This window comes from Canis lupus, chromosome 32, assembly GCF_048164855.1.
Source record: "Canis lupus baileyi chromosome 32, mCanLup2.hap1, whole genome shotgun sequence".
NCBI classification, from domain to species: domain Eukaryota; kingdom Metazoa; phylum Chordata; class Mammalia; order Carnivora; family Canidae; genus Canis; species Canis lupus.
The window spans coordinates 30,783,540-30,808,209 of record NC_132869.1 but is presented as its reverse complement, the minus strand read 5'-3'; the positions used below and the strand labels follow the sequence as shown (position 1 = coordinate 30,808,209).

The following is a 24,670-nucleotide window of genomic DNA, read 5'->3' as shown; positions in this document are numbered from 1 at the left end:
TGGACACCAGGGCAACCGACAGTGGGTGGGGCCACTCTTTTCCTCTTACCATTTCCTGAGCTGTCACCGCAATGGCTTTGGAGTATTTAACCACAGTCGTCTGATAGTCGACAAATGTTCCCTTTGGTTCTGGAGGAGTGCCTTCATCCAGCTACAGAAGAGAGAAAAATGAACCCACAAGTCAGGAGAGGACAGTTGAAGTGTGGGCTATATTTATTAGGATTGGGAACTTTGAAAAATGGAGATGCCCACAGAATTTCTTTGGTTGAGAGTCAAAAGTATAACCCAGCTTTGGTGAAAAGGACTTCAAGAGAGATGCAAATATGGGACTTGGGGTACACAGGCAAGGAGACCCCAAGCCTTGTCTGAGAGGAGAGGGAGGGCATTCCAGAGGAATGACATTTCTGCCAAGTCTTACCAGAGGAGTCTGCTACATACAAAAGGTAGGGAAGGGGTTCCAAGAAGTGGAATAGAGTCCAAGTATAAGGTGGTGGGCCGGGGATCCCTGGGTGGCTCAGTGGTTTAGCACCTGCTTTTGGCCCAGGGCGTGATCCTGGAGTCCCGGGATCAAGTCCCACATCAGGCTCCCTGAATGGAGCCTGCTTCTCTCTCTGCCTGTGTCTCTGCCTCTCTCTCTCTCGGTGTCTCTCATGAATAAATAAAATCTTTAAAAAAAAAAAAAAAAAAAAAAGGTGGTGGGCCTGAGCCAGACACTTCTAGAGAAGCACGGAATGGCAGAAGATGAGCCAGGAGGGGAGGCCGAACCTACATCATGAAGGGCTTCTCTAGGAATGGTGTAGTCCATAGAGGTCTATACCCTAGAACCCTCGCTTCTGATCTAAGTTGGGGAAGACAAGAGACTGGAAGAAGTAGGAATAATCTGTTGCTCATCTGACTCTGAGAGCAATAAGAATTTAGAGAGGTGGGAGAGGTCACTGTGCAGGGGGAGGCAGGGGGAGATTTGGGGAGAGTTGGAGCTAGTGGGACAGTGGCTCTGTCCCTTGAAGAGCTAAGGACATATTGGTTCAGAAGACCTGTATTTGAGACCTGGTTCCAGGGCTTGTGAAAAGCCCTCAAGCTGATTGTTTAAATTCTGAGTTTCAGGTCCTTTACTGGAAACTTGATAGCATCAGAAGGTTCTAGTATATACATCAACTGAGACCATACCTGGCCAAGAGCTCCACAAAAGAGGAGATGATGACCAGGATGATGAAGATGATGATAAGGTCAATGATGACTATGATGAAGGAAAATGCAACCCATCTTCACCACCATCATCATCATTGTTACCATCACTGTTGATTGCTGAGAGGTATTCCAGTTGAGGAGACAAAATAAGGAGAAGTGAATACAGGAAGGGTGAGTATAGTGAACAGAAGAGGGGCTGTTGAGAGCAGTGGGAATGAGGCTGAGCTGACGGATGAAGAGACTTGAAATCATGAGGAAAATGGTGGGATGCAGAGTATACAATGACATATGTGAGAAGATTGTCCTGGGAGCTCTCTGAGAGATAGTTTGCAGTTGGGGCAGAGACTAGAGGCCACAGGGGCAATTAGGAAATGTTAGATGCAGTCTTCAATCAGAGCTCCATGTTGCAAGCAGGTGCTAACTACAATATGAGTTGAGGGAACATATTACTGTAGCCTGTGTGTGATGTGGTTGCTTAGTTTGGGACTATAATTTCCATCAAAGTATCAACATAGACTCCAGGCTAGATTTTTCTAGGTTTCTTTATTAGGGATATAGCTGCTGCCAAATATCTCCATCATACTATGGGGGCTCTGATAGTCAAATGAGGACTGAGCTATGAGCTCATTCACTCAGTATAAACTGACTGGGCTTATTTATTTATTTATTTATTTATTTATTTATTTAGACAGAGACAGAGAGAGAGAGAGAGAGAGAGAGAGAGAGAGGGGCAGAGACACAGGCAGAGGGAGAAGCAGGCTCCACACAGGGAGCCCAATGTGGGACTCGATCCCGGGTCTCCAGGATCACACCCTGGACTGAAGGCGGCGCTAAATCGCTGAGCCACTAGGGCTACCCTGATTGGGCATCTTCTAAGTGTCCAATAATGTGCTGGGAGATTTCATATGAGCTATGGCCTAACTGCTAACACACCAGGATGCCAGAACTGGAGGGCAGCATAGGACACCACCTGCCAGTCTGAAGACAATGAGAAAGATTAAGAACAAAGGGGTCAATTTTTGTGGATTTCAAATTTAGTTAGTTCAAAGAACTTGCCTTTATTCTGGGATTATAGCCTTTCTACTTTTTTTTTGAGGGGGGATGTTAACATGACCTTTCTTATACGAAATAGTAGTGATGCACACAGCAGGATTTTTTTGTTTCTTTAACCTCCTTCCCTGGTCAAAAAAGAAGAAAAAACTACCATCACCACCAACACCAAACAACCCAAACAAAGAAGCAAACAAAGAAAAGGTAGTGGGTCACAAAATCCCCAAGACTGAGAACCACTAACATCACTGAATAGTTCAGAGAGCTTTGTCCAAGGTCACCTGGAAACCTGATTACTTCATATTAACCTATCACTTCCCAAACTTCCTGTGCCTAAACACAGAGAGAGAATTCCAGGAAGAACCCCACAGCTGGAGCACCAAAAGTGGCATATATTATGTCCAACTTAGAGTCAACTTTGGGTACACTCATTTTTTCTGCCAGTCACTCTATGCCTTTGAGAATTTCTGACAATGATGCTAACAGTCTATCAATGTTGAAACAAGTTAACCCAAACTCAGGAAATGCCCAATTTCTAACATGTCACTGCTTAGGGGCTCAAAGGCCCCGGAATATCACTTAATACAGAATATGCAGCAATGGGCAGGTTGTGGTAGGCTCAACGAAGGGAGAATGGGGAAGAGGCACTGAGTAGAAACTTAAGTGTAGGTCTGGGTAGACAGGAGTTTAGGGGTACCAATAAAACCCTGGCATTCTGTATGCTCTGCAGAATGCACGATCTTTCCTTTGTTCTTGGCCTCTGTGGCTCTTGTCATTGGCAGTTACTAATTATTGCTCTCAGGTAATGCCAGACTTCTCTCCCAGCCCTTCCAAAAGAATCACGTGTGTCCTGGGCTGAGTCAGAGCGCAGCTGTCACACCACTGACATCAGACAGTACAAGAGCTGCTTTCTTTACTGAAAATCCCTCTTGATATGCAAGGTTCAGCGACTATCAAAAAAAAAAAGACTTCAAGAATCTGACTTCCATATTCCAGGGATTTATGGAACTCTTCCCTATCATTAGTCATTTGGAAAAATACCTTCTCCTAGGAAGAAAAGTTGTCATTTGAATTTCTAATTTGCGTTGAGAAAACTTGAGCTCCATTAATTTAATATCCTTGGTAGACATATGGCTTAACTTTCAAAGCGCTGGTATTCTGAAAACCAAACAAACCTACTGAAACTTACCCAAAGGCCTTTAGAAAGTGGGAAACTTCACTCATTTTCTGCCAAACTGTCCATATTTGAGGCACAAGAAGCCCACAGCAGGAATTACTAGAGTGATTTGACAAGGCATGCCTGGGGTCTCTAAAGGAACCCCCGGCATCCCTGCCCAGCTTGTGACTCTCAGTCTGAAAATGCGTAATGTTTAAGGGAAATTATCCTAATTATAGTTTCAGGCTATCACCTCTTTATGGAGATATGAACCAACCAATCTACTCTAAATTAGCAATTAAAGACCACTTATTATCCTGAAAGCCATAATAATGCATTCACAATCTGACAATGGACATTTCAAAACACAAAAATCTGAAATTCTTGGCTGTGCTATCACAGAATGGAAATTAGATGTTGATGAACAATTGTTAATTTTAATGACTATCAAACTGACATGACTAGCAAAAGATTCCTTGGGGGAAAGAGCAGGAGATATTCTCCAGTCACACTTCTCTACTCCTCCAACTCAACCAAGCAGTCATTAGAGGAGAAATGATTCTCATGCTATCTCCTATGCCCATTGCTGGCAAGAGTTCACAATGGGCTTTCACATGTACTACCATCAGTGCTTTCTACATCTGGCTCCCAAAACCATGTGGAAATTTAAAAGATCTAGAGATTCCTAGGCTCAACTCCACAGAAATGTCAATTTATTGGCCTGGGGTAGGGCCTAGGAACAGCATGATTCCAAAGTAGCCATTCCAAAGACCAGCCCTTGGGAATCCCTTCATTATTTCCCTTTGTAATCTGTTTTTGTGAAAAAAAAGAAGGGAGGTAAATACCTATCTTCATTTTATAAGGGAAGGAACCCATGATACTTTCTCCATCTCCAGTATTTTTCCCCCACGTAAAACGAAGGCAGGGGGAGAGTGGTTTACAAAAGTAATGAATGAATAATCAAGAATGAATAACATGTTGGACGGAGGACAGGATGTGTGTAAAATGACTGGAACCCTCAGGAAAAGAGGAGGGTCACTAGCATCTGCTTTGACTGATCATTCCTGAAAGAAAAGCACCTGGGGAGCACGTGTGAGGGAAACCGAGGAGGAACTGGGGCCAAGAGGTGAAGGTAAGCATCTGGGCACCCAGGCCTACCTTGCTCATGGCCTCTGCAATGGCGTCGACCATGCCTCCCACCAGCCCCACTTCACTGGCGGCTTCATTCAGTGTCACCATGATGTCATCTACAGCCTCCTTCATGAGCTGGGCAGCCTCTGTGATGGCATCGTGGGTGTGCTGAGCCTAAGAAGGTAAAGGAGAAAAAGGACAGTGAGAGGTTTCCATAAGCTGAAGAAAATGGTGCTCACTCTCCTCAGAGATAACTGCATTTCTTTTAAGTATAACCATAAAAAGTATCATATAAAACTATATCCCCATTTTGGAGCACAATAGTGATTTTAGAATTTTCCTTTTCTTCCGTTGGTACATTTGTTTGCAAAATCACTACAAAACAGAAAGGGAGAAAAAGGACATCTTTTTACAGTTAAAAGGAAAAATAAAATTGTAGTATCAAACAGCATCTTCTGCAGGGCCAGTTTTATGTTACTCTGCTCAGGATGGTAGGAAGAGAATGCCACTGATTCCCAATGACACGAGCTTACAGGTTTAATTAAAAAAAATCCTAACATAAAGGAAAAACATGTTCACAACAAATGTACTTCTTGTCAAAGCTGCCTAACACACTAGATTTCTTCCCACAAATTAGGTTGGATTATGTAAATGCAGCGACATAGAGAAGAAATCTGCAGAAAAATGAACGGGCTTTGGAATTATGTCACAGGTTACACTGCCATGAGGTTGGAGGGACAAGTGAGCAAAGTTCTCCAGGGTCAGATGTTCTGCAGGCAGTCTCACGAGCGCTCACAAGCTCTCCCTGACTATAACTCGGACATGTTCCAACACCTGCTGGAATTCCACATGTGTGTCAAGCACAGGAGAAGTGCTGGGTAAATGAATGAATGAAAAGATGAAATAGTGAAGGTGCCAGGCTCCCTGAAAAACATCTCCAGTGGTAGCAAGATACAGGAGAAGGAGCCAAAGTCCTGCCACCAGAAAAGTTGGGTTCTAGCTCTGGATCCACCTCTTACTAGCTAAGTGGTCCTGAGTGTGGTTTCCTCAGCACAATGGGAATTATCATAACTGTGCTTGCAGCAGAATTCTCCTGAGATGCTATGGATGAATGTATGGTGTATTTATAATCTGAGCAGTCTAGTAGTAGGTGCTTGAGCCTAGGGAAGCTGGACCTAATGTCAGTTAGTCAGCATCAGGATCACACTGCTCCAGGCTCTGGGGACCCCCACGCAGTGGCCATGGCTGTCCTGAAGAGGCTGTGTGAGCCACAGGAACGGGCCCTGTGTGGAACTGAAAGCCATGGCAAAGCAGAGGTCTTTCAAAATGACATCTGATGAGACATGAAATATGCAGATTGTGGATGGTGACCTCGAGGCAACTGTGTCAGGATGCAAATGCTAATTATTGACCATTACAAACAAAATTAATTGAGAAGTTAACAGTGACACATAGCCTTGAGGAAGAAAGATCCCTTGACTCTTTTCTTACCTATGATGGGAAGTCCCTCACTGGACCTCTTTCTTCCACCCCCTTCCTCGGCACAGTCCAGGCTTCCATCCAGTGGCCTCCTCATGGCTCTGACCTCTCACCCTCGGCCTGCAGGACCTGGGTCTATTCTGTTTGCCTTCTCTGTTTGCCCCATGCAAATCCTAGCCCTCTTTCAAGGCCTGGCCTAAATACCATCTCCTCGGGTGACTTTGTCCTCATGCTGTCACTGGCCTTCCTTTGGATTCCTACCGCCTTGAGAACCAACTCTAGAGTCATAGAGTCATCAGAGGTGAAGGCCTCAGAAGGATGCGGGGAAAGTGAGGTTCAGTTCTGGAACATGATATAGCTTCTGCTTGGCTCTCTCTCAGGACAGCTGCTTGTGAAGTCCTTGGCCTCTGTGTAAGGAGGCTGGCTGTCTCGAGGCTGTGTGCTGGGCAGACCGCACGGTAAGACCACACAGAGGTACAAAGGGCTGCCCACGGAGCCCCAGGTCCTGAACGCCTCAGTGATTTTAAGTCAGACACAGACCTGGGAGCGAGTGAACGTCAGGTCACTCAAGCCCCAGCTATCACCTGGAAGCAGTGGCAGGAGGAACTCTGAGGGAGAACCACCTCGCTGGGCTCAGTGGGTCTGTAGATCCACCAGAGATCATTCTAAGATGGTGTTGTTTTACGTCACTAAGTTTTAGGATGGCTTGTTTGCAGCAACAGCTAAATATGACAGCCCCTAAGAAGGGCTCCTAAGCCAGCCTTGGGGTCAGAGAAGACTCCTCAGAGGAGGTGTCCTGCCTGAAGAGGAGACCTGGAGGAAGAATCCAGCATCTGGTAGAGTTGGCAGGGTGAAGAGAGGAGGAAAGGGAGAGGGTGCTGGGCAGAGGACACAGCCTGTACAAAGGTCCAGAGGCAGAAAGGATGCGGACTGTGACGATGAGCTGAGAAACGTACTGTGTGCAAAGTGTTGGGCATGGTGCCTGGCACACAGCTCCTGCCCCCTTGCATTATCTCTCAATGAAGCCAGCCCCCTCTCCAACAAGACTGTGTGCTCCTTGCTACCAGTGGGCTTTCCTTCCCTCCAGAAGCAGTGTTCACAGGAAATGAAGGGTTTGATCAAGTCACCAGGTGGGGCTCATGTAAAGGGTGAAACATTCCCTTTTCACAGGTATTCACAGGTAATTTTTCTTTCTTTTCTTCTCTCTTTTTTTACAAGGATGGATAACCTTCATGGGCTGTTGGTGCAAAATTCTCCTCTGGAGAGGTTGTGTAGAAATAAATGGAACCATCTGTTTTGATGCTGCCAAACAGGCATGGATCACAAGAGCTGAGGGCAGAGACAGGGCTTGTGGGGGAGTCAGAACAGGGCCTGGGCCTCCCTCCCTGCCTTCAAGCCCTCAGCTGGCCTCACTCAGGCTGTAGTGACCTGCTCCAGCTCTTCGGACTAGACCAAGAATCCTCGACCATATCCAGGTGAATGCTGGCAGGAGGCCCAGGGCTAGTGTGTACTTTATACATTGCAAGAGTCAGCTGTGGGCCCAATGTGACTGTCAATCCAGTTGCAAAATCTATGTTCTTATGTCTTGGGTCAAGTATTTTAGCATTTGACTGACAATGCTTCCTCCTGAGTGACAGGCAGGAAACCAGGAACAACAATAAATATCAGAGCCAGGAATAGCAGGAAGGACAGACAACTGCTACCCTTCCCAAGGGCCTCCTCTGCGTCAGGTACTGTGTTCATCACCGTTGTGCACATCCTCTTCATCCTCACAGCCCACCAGAAGGCGAGAGTTGGCTAACAGCTCTGCCAGGGACCCCTCTGATGATCACAGTCTGAAAATGGGAGCTTAAGCACTAAAGCTTTTGGATCTGGTGGACAACCAGTGCCACTGACTGGCTGGCCATCTGCTGAACTGATGCCACTGGTCAAAAGGAAACTGAGCAGATGGCCAGATCAGGCCAAATTTATCAGCACTACTGAAGAAGCAACCTCAACATAGGGAATACGGCATCTACCAAGGGAAGTTTCAGCCTTTCCCCCCCAAATGGGGGTACTTTTAAACAGAGTGATGGCACCTACATGCCATGTGGCAAAGGCAAAAGGGGCTGCAGGACTAGCTACCACTCCCGAAGTTGGCTGCGCCCCCCCGCATTCAGTGCCTTCCTCTGCCTCTCAGCATCAACCCAGCCTCTAGCTCTCTTGGCTCCATCTGCCATTGTGCGCTCCATTCTCACCCATGAACTTGTTGCCAGCCATGGTCCCAAATCTGCTCAGGACCTAGCCTGTATATGACTTCCAGCACCTGGTAGCTGCTGCCACATGAGCCCAACCCTGGAAGCTTACCCAGGTTGGAATAGTGAAATATTGGATGATCTTTGTTGTAGGTTCCTAGGAGGGAGCCTTTAAGTGCTTAGCATTTCCCAAGTGATCAAGGACTGCCTCTGCTATTATTCACGGTGGGTGCCCTGAACCACACATTAGTTTAGGCTAAGAAAGTGACTCCTGGTGGCTTATGGGCAGTTTCAGGACGGGAGCTGGCCATGCTGGACAGACCAACCATGTGATTAGAGGGTTGTGGCTTTGAGCAAAATAGTATCAGCCTGACCTCTGGGGACCTCAGGGGACCTCACGGGGCTGTAAACTGAATCACTGATCATGAGACTAAATTCAATCAATCATGCCTACATAATGAAATCCAAATAAAATTCTGGGCGGCAAAGTTGCAGTGAGCTTCCCCAGTTGGTGATGCATAGCATTAAGCGGAGACGGTGACACATCCTTGGGACATGTTTAGGACTCTCATAGACCTTGCCTTCTGCATGTCTCTTCTTTTGGCTGGTCTGTAGCCTTTACAATAACATGGTGAAAGGAGAGCAATTTCTCAAGTTCTGGGAGTCATTCTAGCACATCATTGAACCTGAGGAGGTAGAGAGAACCTCTTGAATTTGGAGTCACCTGGTCAGAGGGAGGATGGCCTGGGAACTCTGGAGCTTATGATTGGTGCCTGAAGTGAGGGCAATGCCTTTAACCTGGGAAATCTAACCTAACACCAGAATTGCACTGCCCCAGGTACTGCCCCCCCTCTCACCCCCCTCGCAGTGGCCACAGCTGTCCTGACACTCCTCGGGGGAGACGACCCTTCCAAAGTCCTGCGAAATTACACCTTCACTTTGGTAGATAGAAGGTAAGGAGGCAAAGGGAAGGGAAGGTAAATGGCAACTCTTTTGACTGACTAGCTGAAAAAAAAGAATTCTAAAGGGGAGGCTGTGTGAGCCACATGAACTGACTCAGTCTGTGGCACTGAAGAGCCATGGGAATCAAGAAAAGGCCTTCCATACGACTTCTGATGAGATGTGCATTGGTCAGATCTTGGGTGGTTGTCTTGAGTATGTCAGGAAGGCACAGCTCACGCTCTCAGGGATGTGATGGAGGAAACTGGTAATTTAGGTTGATTGCTGATTTCATGGTACAGAGAAGGTAAAACATAAAATGTGCAGATTGCTTTATTTTGATGATGGAAGTCTGAAAGGTGACATTTCCTGCACATTACCCTCTAGAGAGAGCACCTCACACAAATATTGATGAGAAAGGTAAAATTGGAAGGTGTGTATTTCTCTAAATTCCACTTCAATAAGATGATCACTGGTGGCACAAAAATGTCAGCAATTCTATATATCCATATTAAAGCCAAGTGCACATTTTCGGGGAGAAGTGAGTGCTGCTTGCCAAGTGTCTGCTATCCTATATGGGCTGAGCTGCTATCCTATATGGGCTGAGGAAGGTACAAGAGGCAAGTTCTGGGGGTGGCAGCATTAAACCACAACACTGCTCTCTTGACTCCCTGGAAAATGTAAAGGACACTTTCTCCACACCGGGGCAATCCAAACCTACAAAAAACACATCCTTGCTCTTGGCTGTCCCAGAAACAATGACCTGCCCATCTGCTTGTGTAGCCTGCTCTCCCTTCCCTCTGCATATTTAAGTCACAGATCCTTAAAGGGTCAGCTGAGAGTCTGTGAAGCCTCCTCCCATTACCCCAAGCCTCTCCCAGGACCACTTCCTCCAACTCCAATGGCAAATCTCACCTCTACCCCACAGCCGCATCCAAATCACACATGCCGGCCACCTGAGCACACTAGTTTCAGACACCCAAAGACACAGTAGGCGCTCAATTAAGGCCTGCTTAAAAGCCCAACAGCCATCTGGGAAGTAGACTCAGAAGGCTCAACAATGAGGTCGTTATTTTAGATTCTGGAGGGGCTCCTTGTTACTGCTCCTCACAGCACAACCCAGGAGAAAAATCAAACTCGGTTCTTTTTTGGAAACATGTCTGAAGTCTACCTCCAAGGGAGCCTTATTTCTGGATTATAGTGCTTCAACTACAAAGCCCAGTAGAGCAGACACAGACATCACAGCAATTTGGAAAATGGGAGAAGGCTACAGGGGGCTGGGGGACACACGTCAATGTGAGCAGAAGGGAAACAAAGGCAACCAATAATTAGAACTGCCCAACAGCGCACAGGGCTGTATAGCTGCTGCAGGAGAAGAAGGAGGGGCCCTTTAAGGAGGATGTAAGAAGGAACTGAGTGGGATAGGGCTGAGTGTGGAAGGGAGGTCTCGGGGGTTATAGAATGAGCATAGGTCTCGGGGGCTCAGTGGGGTGAGGGTTAGGCTATGCAGCAAATGCCTTGTAATCATTGGACTCATTAACACCAGACTCTGGGGCTGTCACTTTTTTCTTTTTTTAAAAAATACCTACTGTGTCAGGCACATTATCTCAGTCAATCTCTATAACGACCCCTGAGAGGTATTCATTATTAACCCCACTGTTTAGATGAGGAAGCAACGAAATGAAGTAATTTGCTAGCAAGAGACAGAACTGGGATTTGAGTCCAATTACGTGGATTCCAAAGCTTATCCTCTTTTCTACCACATCAGAGCCAGCGATGATCATTTAACTGTATATTCTTTGCAAACAGTGACACACAGCATCTAACACATACATACACCTAAGACCTAGCAAGTAACCCCTAGGAAATGTTTGCCCAAAGAATAGTACCCATGGTGACGGAGTCTATGCAATAAGCCTCTTAGGAAAGGACCTAAAAACCCGCTTGTAGTGTCCCAGGCATCCCTTGTGAGGAGCCTGTCAGGGTCTGCGGACAGAGCGCAGGTGGAATGCCGGATGCCAGGGAGGGAAGACACACACATATCTGTCCTGCCTTCCCTCATCATGTCTCAGCCTGTCTCCAATACCTCAGGTCAGTCACGGACAACTGGCCCACTCTCGTGTTCTGCCCCCACTTCCAAGCAGAGGATGTCCTCTAAAGCTTATGGTGCGGGCTGCACATGCTCCCAAACCACGAGTTTCTTGGTATAAAACAGAGCTCCACAAGGAGCTCTGACCTTGTGGTCTAAGCAGATGTGCTAATAGTTAAACAAAACAAAACAAGACAAACAAACAAAAAACCCAGAGAACTCCTAATCTGGATTATTCTGCAGGGAATGAAATCCTCTTGGGTCAGGGTGGAGGAGCTATGTGGCACTGATTCTCAGAAAAAAAGAGACCCTTGAACTGGATCCAGAAGGCAAGTCCTGGCTCCCCCAGTGTGGGGCAGGTGCAAAGTGGGCTGGGCCTACTCGGGCACCTATCTCTCAGCTGTCAGCCAAAAGGGCACTCTCGTTCTTGCTGATCAACCTCCCCATTTCAGCAACAAGGCTTCTTTCTTTCCGGGACACTGAGAACAACCTGAGGGCACTGGCTGGCTCTCAATATTTTTAGCATCCCAAGTTAGGCTCTTAAGAGCTGCCAGATACTTGGCTGGAAAAACTGAACACAGAAAATGCAAGTCTAAGACATCATTCATGCCACTACCAGAATGGTTGTTTCTCAGCCCTGGATGGGTTGCCGCACTGCTGACAGTAAAGCCCACACTCCTTAAGAATGTGGGAGAGGAGATCTGTCACAACACAGCCCTATCTACCCCCCCACCTGCTGTCCCCACTCTGCATGCTCCACACACATTGGATGGCGCGTTGTTCTCTAAAGATACCGCAATCCTCTTACGACCCCATGTATACCTCTGTATATGCTGTTCCTCCTTGCTGGCATGCCTCAAGCTACCCTTATGTGCCAAGTAACTTCCTTTTCTGAGACTGACTAGTCACAGGTCACCTCTTCCCTGTAACTTTGCTTGACCTCCCTCCAGCCCTTGCTTCGGGCAGTGGGCCAGTGTTTCCATAGGGTGCAGGTTCAGTCCTGACTCCACATCCACCTGTCCTGCGATGTGCAACAACTTACCTAAGCAGTCGCAGTTCTCATATCTGTGCACTGGGAACCTCCTTATATCATGGGAGTTTTAGGAGATTAAATATCAAGAGGATATAAGGTATGAGAGGTGGTGCAGAACCAGGACTCAGTAACTTTGAGCTCTCAAATTACTATTTTGTGATTCTGGTTCTTAATCTAGAGTCTTCTCTGCTGTACCACGTTATTGATGTGTAGACCTGAGAGCTGCAACAAAGCATGCTAAAAAGAATACGTACATAATAGGGATTCCTATTGCTTATAGGCAAGTATCCTGCACAGATTGTTCCAGTCTGTGTTCCCGCAATGTAGTCTGCTCAGGTGAGGACCCAGGGAGTTTAGATGGACTATGTGGAGGCACTTGCTAGAAAGAATAAATAGCAGGCGGAGCCTCAAACCTCCTCTCAAGGTATCAGAACCCTGGGGGAACTTAAAGCACAGAGGGCTTCAATAAGGGAAACCATCACTCTGACACAAGTATCATCCCCAAGAGAAAATGGCATGCTGTCACCATCTTCGGCCACTTCAAGTAGCTGGGTGACACATCAGGCTGAGGAAATGTTCTACCTGCAAACTCGGAAGGGAGATTTTCATATTAAACTGCTGATCCAAGACAAGAGAAACACACACCATGGGTGGCCTTACACCATGCTTTGCTTTGAACTTGGGTACCAGGAAAGGAAATGATATTCACTGGAAAACAACTGAGCTTTGCTCTGCACAGGCTGGGTGTCAATGCTGAGCAAGGTGCCTGGCAGGTATGAATTTTCATTCCTGCAATAACGACACAATGTTTTTCTTTCCCAAGGACGCTTGCCTCCAGATTCTGTCATGGAAAAGATTACAAAAAGGCTTCATTATGTCTATGTCTTGACTTTCTTCTTAGAGATCCCCAGGAAGGCCAATCAAATATTATTTCCCACCTTTTGAGTGGGAAGTTACATATGGTCACCAAGAACTAGAGGATTTTCCTTGGAGGAAACTCAACATTGAGGAATATTTGATGACCCCTCAGTGGCCCTTGGTGAGTCCCTGGGATCCTCAACTGTACCTTGGGGTTTCCACCACCTTCTTTGGCTGCGTACAACATCTGCAGGGCAGATTCTGCCAACGTCTTGGTCTGGTCCAGCACTGTCATCTGCTGCTGATGATCCAGGATCTTGGAGGCGACTCCAACGGCTGCTAAGATCAGGGGCTCAAAGTAGCTCGCCAGCTGTGTCACCTTTCAAGACAAAAAAGCCACAGATGTATCATGTAAATACATGTATCTCCTTTAGGAGCCCCACCGGTGGGGAGGGGACTGAGAAAGGAATGGAATGACACACAGCGGAGAGGCAGACCTGCTAAAGTTTACTCTGCTTTACTCACTGGCTAAAATTTACTTTTGTTTTTTTCTATTATTTAATCCACAATCATGAGTTATTGCCATCATGTTATACATGAGACCCTCAGACCTTATTCATCACTCAATCTTACTTTATTTATTTAATTTATTTTTAAAGATTTTATTTATTTATTCATCAGAGACACAGGCAGAGGGAGAAACAGGCTCCATGCAGGGAGCCCGACGTGGAACTCGATTCCGGGTCTCCAGGATCACACCCTGGGCCGAAGGTGGCACTAAACTGCTGAGCCACCCTGGCTGCCCTCAATCTTACTTTTAGAAGTACTTGCTCATTATTATTATTATTATTTTTTATAAATGGATTTTTTAAAAATTTTATTTATTTATGATAGTCATAGAGAGAGAGGGGCAGAGATACAGGCAGAGGGAAAAGCAGGCTCCATGCACCGGGAGCCCGACGTGGGATTCGATCCCGGGTCTCCAGGATCGCGCCCTGGGCCAAAGGCAGGCGCTAAACCGTTGCGCCACCCAGGGATCCCAGTACTTGCTCATTAATGAACTCTTGCTCGGATTTTACTTCCTCTGGGGAGACCTTCGTCTCACCTCTCATCATGGCAGAAATGTTACGAAATTTGTTCTGTGATCCAGAGTTGGGTGTGAGAGCTCTACAAACTTTAACTTCATAAAAACAGTAAAGCTTTTGAAAGAAACAAAGATAATCATCTTATGAATGCAGAAGGAAGGGGGATGGGGATGGGCAGGGGAACAGGGCAATAGAGAGAAGAAGCCTGAGAGCAGAGGCTTTCAAGAAAGCCAATCCAACTGCCTTCTGCCCTGAGCATGTTGACCTGACGCGGATTTGCAATAAAAACAAAAATGATTTCACATCAGTCTAGATGTTCCGTTCATGACTGGTCCAGCCCAGGAGAAGAAAAAAGTCTATCCAGATGGCTCACCACTGTTCTCACTTAGGCCTCCCCAGCAGGTGACAACATGGTTACCTCTGTGCTCACCGGAGCCCACCAGCTGGGTGCTGCAGGGCCACATGTCACACACATATACTGGGTACATCTCACACGCCAGGCTTTCTGCTAGAAGCTTACCATGCTTCATCTAATCCCCACATTCTAAGAGGTACATACAAATGAAGAGCCTGAGGCTTAGGTGGGTGAAAGAACTTTTTCAACCCCAAGCAGCCAAGATGTGGAGCGGTGACAAGAAGCAGATGTCCTCATCCACAGCCCAGGCTCCTGCCTTCTCTTCCACTGGCCACTACTTCTCATTCTCAGTCCAGCTCCACTATGGTTATAATATTGGGTTTTACAAACGTTTATTATTTGTTTGTTTTTTTGTTGTTCTGTATTCAAAATAAAGTCCAAGAATAATACAATAATACCCATTTACCTAGCATCTAGAATGTCAGATTTTAACGTTTTGCTAGATTTGCTTCAGATACCACCATCCAATCCCACTCAGATAAGACACAATGACCCTGATCACACTTTTCTATTCTACTCCTATGTGTGCCAATTACTAATTGCTTAATTATTTCCATCAAGCGTATTTAAGTTCAAGCCTTTGGCCAGCAATTTCCCTTAATGCTTCTCATCGTGTGGAGGAAGAATTAACGTGATGGGGCCATAGGCAGGAAGGCCACTTCACATGAGCTGTGCAGTCAGTGGGTCAGAAATGAAGCAGGGGGCAGGAGTCTGTGGGGCTGGTGGTGGTTGGGACAAAGTGGGAGTCCAAAATATTAAAGTTCATTAGAGCTAACAATGAGACAGACCATCAGCCAGCAATAAACGTACGTTTACTCTTTTATCCTCGAATATAGTTTTCTTACAGATAGTTTCAAAGCACTTGAGCATGGCTATTGCTGGCCTTTACGGTGCTTTGGATGAATTTTATTTTAGTTTTTAAAGATTTTATTTTTTTATTTATTCATGAGAGACAGAGAGAGAGAGAGAGAGAGCGAGAGGCAGAGAGAGAAGCAGGCTCCATGCCAGGAGCCTGACATAGGACTCGATCCCAGGTCTCCAGGATCATGTCCTGGGCCGAAAGCAGGTGCTAGACCATTGAGTCACCCAGGCTGCCCACTTTGTATGAATTTTAAAGGGGCTCCCTATGCCTGGGGCAGACATGATTGATGTCAAAGCACATGACTTGGCTGGATTTTGGCCTTGGTCTCTGCTTTGGCCAAACACCTTTGTGTAAGACCCAGCCTGCACAACTGCAGGTATCAGCCCTTACACATCTGCCTTGGATCTCACCCTGTTTCCCTGGAAGGGTATTAGTGTCGCCACCAAAGGGAACCACAGTGCACTGATGGGTTATAAGGGCTCAGGGCTCAGGATGGGTACTGTATGTATTAAAGGAGTTAAGACATTTAATGCATTAGAACCTTACATATTTTCTAGATTTGTTTTTTCTCCCAAAGGTTTAATTAATTAATTTAGAGAGAGAGAGTGCGCACAAGTGGGGGAGAAGTGAGAGGGAGAGAGAATCTTAAACAGATTCTGCTCTGAGCATGGCACCTGAGGTGGGGCTCAATCTCATGACCCTGAGATCATGACCCGAGCTGAAATCAAGGGTCAGATGCTTAACCGACTGAGCCACTCAGGAGCCCCTCTGGATTCATTTTTTAATTTTAAAAGTACATTTCACCAATGCAACCATAAAATGTCAAGGGCTGCTGTGTGTTGAGAATAATCAAACACAGCTAAGCTGGTGCCCTCATGGAGACATTATGGCTGGGTGATGGAGAGAGAAAGCTCTAGTTTCAGAGCCACTGGATTTGAATCCCATCTGCCAATTCCTTAATGAGAAGTCTTAGGCAATCTGCTTCCTATTACCAAACTTCAGTTTCCTTCTCCACAAAATGGGGATTAATAATAGCACTAAGACCCATAAGATTGTCAGAAGGATTAAATTAGCATACATAAGAGTGGTTGGCACAATGCCTGCCATGCAGTAGGCACTCAATAAATGCCAGGTGTTACTATTCTTCATGTATTATGGGCAAAAGTTTTTGAAAGGATGTGCTTTTTCCTCTATTTAGGGGGCTTAGCAAAGACTATAACAACTTCTATTTCCTAAACATGAAAGAATAGGAAATATCCTTACCTGGGTTAGCACAGAAGTTTAACACAGAATTTTGAGTAAGTGGTACCTGATCTTGTTTCCCTAGGCCTAGGGTGGCAGAAAGGGTTGAGTGGTAGCCCCCCTAAAAAGATATGTCTGTGTCCAAATCCCTGGAACCTGTGAATATGATCCTATTGGGAAATAAAGGTCTTTGCAATGTATTTGAGGCTCTCAAAATGAGATCATCTTGGATTACTTGGGTGGGCCCTAAATCTGTTAAGAAGTATCCTAGTAAGAGACAGAGGAAGGGAAGACAAACAGAAAAGCAGGAGACAATGTGACCACAGAGGCAGAGACTGGCATGATAATAGTGAAAGAACAGTAAGGGCCACCAAAAGATAGAAGAGCAAAGAATGGATTCTCCCATAGAGCCTCCAGAAAGAGTCGGGCTCTGCCAACACCCTGTTTTTAGACTTCTGAGAGAGATTCCATTTCTGTTGGTGCCAGGCACCCAGTTTATAGTAACTTGCTATAGCTGCTCTAAATAACTAATACATGTGGTCTGAGAATTTGCATTTATCAGTTCCAGGTGATCTCTGGGCCCCCACCTGAGTGTTGTAATAAAGAAATGGACCAGGTAGGTATCAACTCTCAGTCCAGGGTTCTTCTGGATGGAGGGGCAGAGGCTTCCTTTGTCCAGAACTCTCTTTTAGAAAGTGAGACTGGTTTAGCCAAAGGGCCAAGAGTAAATTTGTAACTCACGTGACACAAATATCTTATTTTTCTTTTGATGCCACCCATTGACATAGGAATTAATCTTCCATACTAACTCCATATGGACAGGGACAAGGATTGTTACTCTAGAAATCTAGATATATTTTCTTACAAAATGCTTACTGGAAACAAAAGTAACTGCTGAAATGAAGTCTGGCTACTCTGGCAGACTCAGTTCCCCACAGCAGGCACATGGGCAATGCTCCAGCCCACCTGCTGGGAGAGCTCTGACCTTCAGGCCAGCCCCCACATTCTCTAAACCTCTTCGTACAGGTGGACAAGCCCTCCTCTCTCATTATAAAGGAACTCAGCTGAGAAATGAAATTTGCCACACTTGAAAGCATACAGACACACTGGTCATTTTAAATCTCAAAAACCTTTCCTTCGAACCAGCAGGAAGCTTAGTAGGCCCTTCAGCTGTTCCACAATGTGAAAAAGCAAGAACATTGATTTTCTAAAATCAATACCTGCTGAAAAGATTTTGGTTACTCGGTTTTCTTGATATGCACATCAATACTGATGTCTGCACTGACAAATGTTAGGAAACCCTGAAGGCGGTTAAAAATCCAATTATTTGCCCTCCCTCTATTGAGCACAGGCTGCTAGACAAGTCAACTAGCCTTGAAGGATTTGTAAAGTGAACCCCAAAACAGGTAAAATATTATTCAGTACTTCTACAATGTGGGTATGAGCTCACAGTTGAAGGGTTCCTCTGGAGTGGCCCGGGAGGCCTGGTTATCTAGAGTGCAGTTTGCAAGTTTGCTTTGCTCCTTTATATGTGAAAACAGACACTGTTAGAAACCATGGAAGAACAATGTACCCCTAAACATGTGAGAATGAGGTCAGCCAGCCAGGGACAAAAGATGGAAGACAGCAGACTAGCAATGTCAACGTTCATTTCTGGCTTATTCAGTGAAGGTCAAGGGCAGCAGATGTCTTGTCTTGGAAAATCTGACTATAACCAGAAAGATCTCATTCCAGTTTCTGTTTGAACTCTAGGTGAAAACTGATCCTGAAGTGGTCAGTGATCAATATCACTCACCCCCCCATCGTTCACACAGATCCTCAGCAGGATCCCCTTGGGGCACATTACCTTATGTCCCAGCTGAGCTGCTTCTCCCCGAGCCGCTGTGGCGATGGGATCGATAAGGTGCCCGATTTCTTGGACCACTGAAGTTAGCTGCTCTTGCAGGGCCTGATAAGGAGAGAGAGCTGTCAAATTCCCCCTATGGCAATTCACCATGTAGCCACATTGATTTAAAAATAAAAAGGCCCACGCAGAAGACAAGCAGGCCATGAGAAATGGATACCAAAATATCTACTATATCCTTAACGGATAATCCCTCTCTTGGGTGAGCCACGTAGCTACCACTCCACCCTGCCTTTCGCAGGGTCCCGGAGTTCCCCTGGACTAGAGCCCCCACACTTCCACCCATGAGTGACAAAAGGCAGGTCTGAAGAATACTTTTCCTCCTGGCTCCTCACTCACACCAACCACAGTGTTCAGTGATGTCACCAATATCCTTACTTTGAGTTATTCAGCATAACTATTGGAAGTAAGGAACATTTCCCTTCCAAGGAGGGAAGAAAACTTTGTTCAAACAGGGAGAGCTAATGTGGGGTCTGGGGGAACATCCAGGTGGCCGTGTCCTCAGAACTAAGAACCCTTAAGAAAGGGGAGGTGGGGCGGGGGAGAGAAAAGGCTAATATAAAAAATGAGATCAGCTTTTGGAAAGTAGGACCATTTCCCAGACAAGCACACTGTGAAAATGCCCTGAACTCAGCTCAGCTTCTAAGTGCATTGTATTCAGCAATGTGGATGCAAATACTAAAAACTGCACCCCCCAAGGTATTTCTTTCTCAGATTTGAGAGAAGAACTGTACTCATGCTGTGAAGAGGCCAACTATCTGGGTGACGCTGGTGCATGAGGGAGATGGAGAATTCCAAGGTGGACATTAGTGGCTAATAGCAGAACAGACCAGATCCTTTGTGGGACTCGCCCTAGGAAATGTGCTTGATGGATTCAGGATTAATAGATCACCACCATAGACTAGCAAGGTACAGGGTAGTTTCTGACAAAGTGACACTGTTCTGCTTGTCAGTAATGAGACTCTGGCCCGTGCTGCTTTCCCTCTGAACAATGCTGTATCCAGGCTGGGGTTTCTGGGCAGAGGTGACTTAATGAGAAGTTAATGACAAGAGCAATCTAACATGCCAAATGGAAAACAAAATTCTGTGGATAAAAAGGAAAAAGAGAGACAGAAATAGAAAGATGGAGGAAAGTAGAAACATCCACACTTCCAAGGATCTCATTTAGTTCACTATTGTCTATCTGCTCGAAGTGATTATAGTCAAGAATGCAAGAATATTTCAGCAATGTTATTACAGATGGCTTATTAAAATGAACATGGTATAAGGAGGAAGTACACACAGTTCAAAGGGAACTCCTCAAAGGGAGAGATTTTCTTCCTAGGGAGGAAGTGAAGACAGAGGATGTTTTGGGAGGGGTGGTGAAAGAGTGGGGGCCTGAGCAGGTGTTCCGAGGTGCTGGTCATCTTTGCTTCTTGATCTGGGCACTAACTAAAAGCTGTGTTTGGTTGGTGATAATTCATCAAGCTCTGCACTTAGGATATGCACACTTTTCTGTATGCATGTCCTGACTTTAATAAAAAGTTGACAATAATTCTAACATTCTGCATAGGATGAGAATATTTCTTCTTTCTTTTTTTTTTTTTTAAAGGTTTTATTTATTTGTGTGTGTGTGTGTGTGTGTGTGTGACAGAGAGAGAGAGAGAGAGAGACAGAGAGAGAGAGACAGAGAGAGGCAGACACATAGGCAGAGGGAGAAGCAGGCTCCCTCCAGGGAGCCTGATGCAGGACTCGAGTCCAGGAACCCTAGATTCACAACCTGAGCGGAAGGCAGATGCTCAACCAGGTGCCCTTCTTCTTTCTTTTCTTGACAGTGGGGGGAAGGGAGCAGAGCTGGAGTAAAATCGACAGCTCTATCAATAAAAATGAGCAACTCTGGGCCTATTGCTTAGAGACCACAGCAAAGTTCACCGTGGATGAATTCGTTGGCGGTAAGGGACAGGTCAGTAAACAGACCATCCATATTTATTAAGCACCTCCTGAGTGTCAGGTTCTTTCAGTAGAAAGAAGGAAGTATGAATCAAGGGCCTTTGGACAGGTTAATTGAAAAAATTGGCAAAAGAGGGCCATGGCTCTGAATTAAAAATATAGTGCAAAAGGTTCCCAGCACTGGATATCGGGCAACTTAGTGCAGAATCCTTTACCTCTGAGTAGACCAAATGTGTAGACTTTAATGCTAAATATGCCCATTAGTCAAAAAATGCACTGATAAAACATGACAAGGAAATATTCCAAAATTTACATGTCTTGGTCTGCTCTACTGATGTGTTAGACTGAATACGGTAACCTCACTTTTCTGACATACTCTCATCTGACAGTGATCATTTCCCCCCAAATTTCAGCCATGTTTGTAATTTCCACTCCAGCAGTACATGTGTTCCTTCACCAAAGCGTTTCTACTCAGCATCTGCCTTATTCCCTCCACAAACTTCCCAGGTGGGTTCCAGGGATAAAGGTAATTCTGTGATGAAATGCCAGCATCAAAAATGTGTTTGGCCCCATTCCCCAAAGCTGTGATTCTTAAGTACTTTCAGAGGCCTCTGATTCAGACACCGAGCCCCGGCCTACCTCCACAGAGATGTCATCCCTCGTGGCCAAACTCTGGCTGACAGCTGCCAGAGAGGCCTGCTCAATGTCCCGGATGCACCGGTTGATGCCATCGATGGAGTAGTCACATTCTCTCTGCCCAGGGGCCTTGTCCCTGGAAGGACAGGGCAAGTCAAACAGATTCCTCAGTGTTCAGGTCTCACAACTTGCTGCAGCAATGGTGGGCCGGGAGCCCCTATCTACTTTCTACCATGTCTGATTGCTTATTTAAGGAGTGAACCCCTGAGCCTTGCTTAGGAATGTCTCTCTGCAGAGCCCATGCATTTCTTAATTTAACACTCGTGTGAGCTCTATTTATTTTGAGTGAGAAAGACATGATGCTGTTCCTCATCTCAGGCTGATGATAGACAACCACTCATCAAACTATTTAGACTTCACTGACTTCAACATAGGTCCCTTATTATTTTCTTAAAAGGTCAGAGCTATTTCTTATACAAACATACTATACTCTTGACATTACATATTATTCACAAAGTCCTATGGTAGGAGTTAAAATATCTAGTGGATTTTTCCTTGTAAGGCATTAGGTGAGAGAACAGTGGGGCTGAGTTTCTTTTTTTTGGGGGGGGGGCTGAGTTTCAAAAGCAATAAAAAACCAAAGTATGGCTAAGGAAAAGGATGTATTCCACGTTGTGGAGTACTAACTGGTCAACTTTAGAGATGTTACACCGACTCTGGGGATTTTTCAGGTTCATGCTATTGCCAGGGAGTTCAGAGATGCCCAGAGTTACTGTGGGACCTAGAATATTCTTTTTGCCTTATTAACAAAATAAAGTAACTTCAAATCCTGCTAAATAAACACTGGTATTCTCTGCCTAAGCTCCTAGGTCTAGACAATGGTTAGGAGTGGGACTAGGCCATCAGGCCTGGGGATGATCATGAGAATACTACCTAACTCCTTTCTGACTGAATTCTCTCATCAGTTAAATGGTGACCATGGCAGTGTTTACAAGGCTGTTGTGATGATGAAATAAAGTAATATAGGTAAATGTTCAGAACAGTTTCTGACATAGAGTGAATGTTTAGGTTAGCTATTGTGTCCAGAACTACCACTGGTCCCAAAAAGCCAAATAAAAAGATGATAATGATCAGCTACATCTATCAAATCAAAGTCCTATTGGGCTTATCCTCCTTCCACCCTGATTAGATGTAGGCTCCAGCAATTTCTGGAGGAGAAACTAACCTGATAGAGGTGATGAGACTCTTGATAGAGTCAGACACAGTGTGGGAGTGTCCAGCTAGCACAGACCAGGTGGGCGGATCTTTGGGGTTGATGGCCAGTGAGCGTGCAGTGCGAATGAGGTATGATGAACTCTCCAGCATGGTCTTAGCTGAGACCAGGATCGGTTCCTGTGCCTGAGAACCCTGGGAGCAAACAGCAGAAGAGTCAAGGGCAGGGTGCACAGATTAAGTGAATGAGTTGGGCTCTGGAAGGTTCTATTCTTTGCCAAGTCGCTACCTGTGTTCTTCAGAAAGAGACATAGAGGTTAGGAAACCATGGAGGCTGGTTTACACAGAGCCTGGATAGCAAGGACGTGGGTCCACGTTCACTCGTAAGTATCATTTTCAAATATGGCGCATACCAAGAAAAGAATCAGCCCCAAACTTAAGTACAGAGCTTGTGTTCAACACATAAAGCTAAGGCATTAGCACTTAAGATACGTGTATATCTTGAGTTTCATTAACTCTGTGCATGTATTGTCATTGACAACAGCAACGTTCTACGAGACAGAACTTTTGGAGTTCTTAACTGTTCATGTGGATTTGGTGCCACACGAAATAGCCAAAGACCCCAGTATTATCTTTGCTGCAAAGACTCCCTACCTCAGAGCTAATCTGGGCAGGAATGCTGACAAACTCAGGGTTGGATGCGAATGCTGTCAGGTTCTCCACAGCTTCGATCAAGGGTGCGGTGGCAATGCGACACTTATTGCGATTGTCTTCAGAGAAATCCCCATCCAGGGCCTGATAGAAGAAAACACAGAGACATGATCCCATTGAAATGCACAAACCACTCCTGGCCAAGGTAATCATCTCCTAGTGGAAGTATGTGGTTTAATGGGAATACTGAAAATGTTTGTTGAATTCATAAAAAATAATTGGAGAGATCAAGCCATTAAGCAGAGCGCCTCAGCAATTATAAGAAATAAAGTTTAATATGTGGTTCACAGGGCAGCTGACCTCAAAGTCCACCAACTTCCTGCTCATATGACTTTGCAGCTGAACCATTTTCTTCCCCACTTTTCACACCATAATCCTTGGGCTCTTCCCCATCCATTTTTACTTTAAGTTTATTCCCTCCCAAATTATAAAAATACTTTACATTGCATAGCACTTCCAATTTTTCTTTTACTTGGATATCCCTGCATGAATTATGGAGGTAAAGTGTCCACATCCACCATTCTGAAATGAGAAAAGTGGAATGAATCCAAAGGGAATGAATGGACGAGAACTACCCCCAGTAACATGGACAAATCTCACATAGTATTTCAGGGGCCAGAAACAAAAATGCACCTACTGTATGATTCCATGTGTGCCAAGTACAAAAAGAGGTGAAACTAATTTAGGGTGTTGGCAGTCAGGTCATCCTTCAGAGCAAAGAAGATGAAGGGGCACAAACGAGGCTTCTGGGGGCTGATCATGCCCTAGATCTTGATCTAGCTATAGTCACCTAGGTGTATTCAACTTAAGTTCATGGACCTCTATTTATATGATGTACATTTTTGTCTATCCATCTTATGCTTCAGTTTTTTTTTTTTTAAATAGCAGGTGGCACTGAGTGATCAATCACTCTGTTGACTAATGGCCTAGATGAGAAGAATCCAGGAACACATCCTGTAATTCATGAAAGGCTGCTTAACAAAGGGTTAACCCTTGGACTTGTGGTTCCCCAACACCTGACCCCACCTTCCGAAGAAGACTGTTAGAACCTGCAGACTGTGTGGGGAGGGGACACACTACAACGACAGGGTCCCTTCCTCTCGGCAAAGGGTTACATTTGAGAAGGCAGTTATATCTGTAGAAGAATATAAATTTCCCCATTAAATGACCAATTAAACTTTTAATGCAACTGTTCTGAGCAATATATAAAAGCCAATTTAGACAATTAGTGAACAAAAAACCAGGGCGCCAGCATTATGAAACAAACCAGATCTGAGATGAGAGCGTTATTTTTCAGTTAAGCCAAGAGTAGGCTGGCACGTGTGCTCTAACGGCTATTTCTGAATAACAACTACATTCCAATCAAGCTGTGGCAGCTTAGTACAATAATTATACATCCCACCATGCTCATATTTTCAGAGGAATTCCCAGGAGCCTGGCTAATTTATCATCTTCACTAATACCATGCATGGCTTGCCTCTACTCATCTGTAGGCACTAACCTCTATTCTAACCTCAC

At 45.4% G+C, this 24,670-nt stretch overlaps 1 protein-coding gene across 7 annotated transcripts in view; it reads right to left on the bottom strand.

The window, feature by feature from the left end:
• Window positions 1-24,670, bottom strand: part of TLN2 (talin 2) — a 426,489-nt gene that overhangs the window by 62,265 nt on the left and 339,554 nt on the right. For all 7 annotated transcript variants that reach the window (XM_072808970.1, XM_072808976.1, XM_072808972.1 and 4 more), the window contains 7 exons: window positions 23,096-23,236; window positions 22,455-22,636; window positions 21,233-21,365; window positions 18,608-18,709; window positions 13,366-13,536; window positions 4,553-4,699; window positions 50-151 (listed from right to left, as the gene is read on the bottom strand). In XM_072808970.1, coding sequence (XP_072665071.1) covers window positions 50-151; window positions 4,553-4,699; window positions 13,366-13,536; window positions 18,608-18,709; window positions 21,233-21,365; window positions 22,455-22,636; window positions 23,096-23,236 — 978 coding nt within the window. The remainder of the gene's footprint in view (window positions 1-49; window positions 152-4,552; window positions 4,700-13,365; window positions 13,537-18,607; window positions 18,710-21,232; window positions 21,366-22,454; window positions 22,637-23,095; window positions 23,237-24,670) is intronic.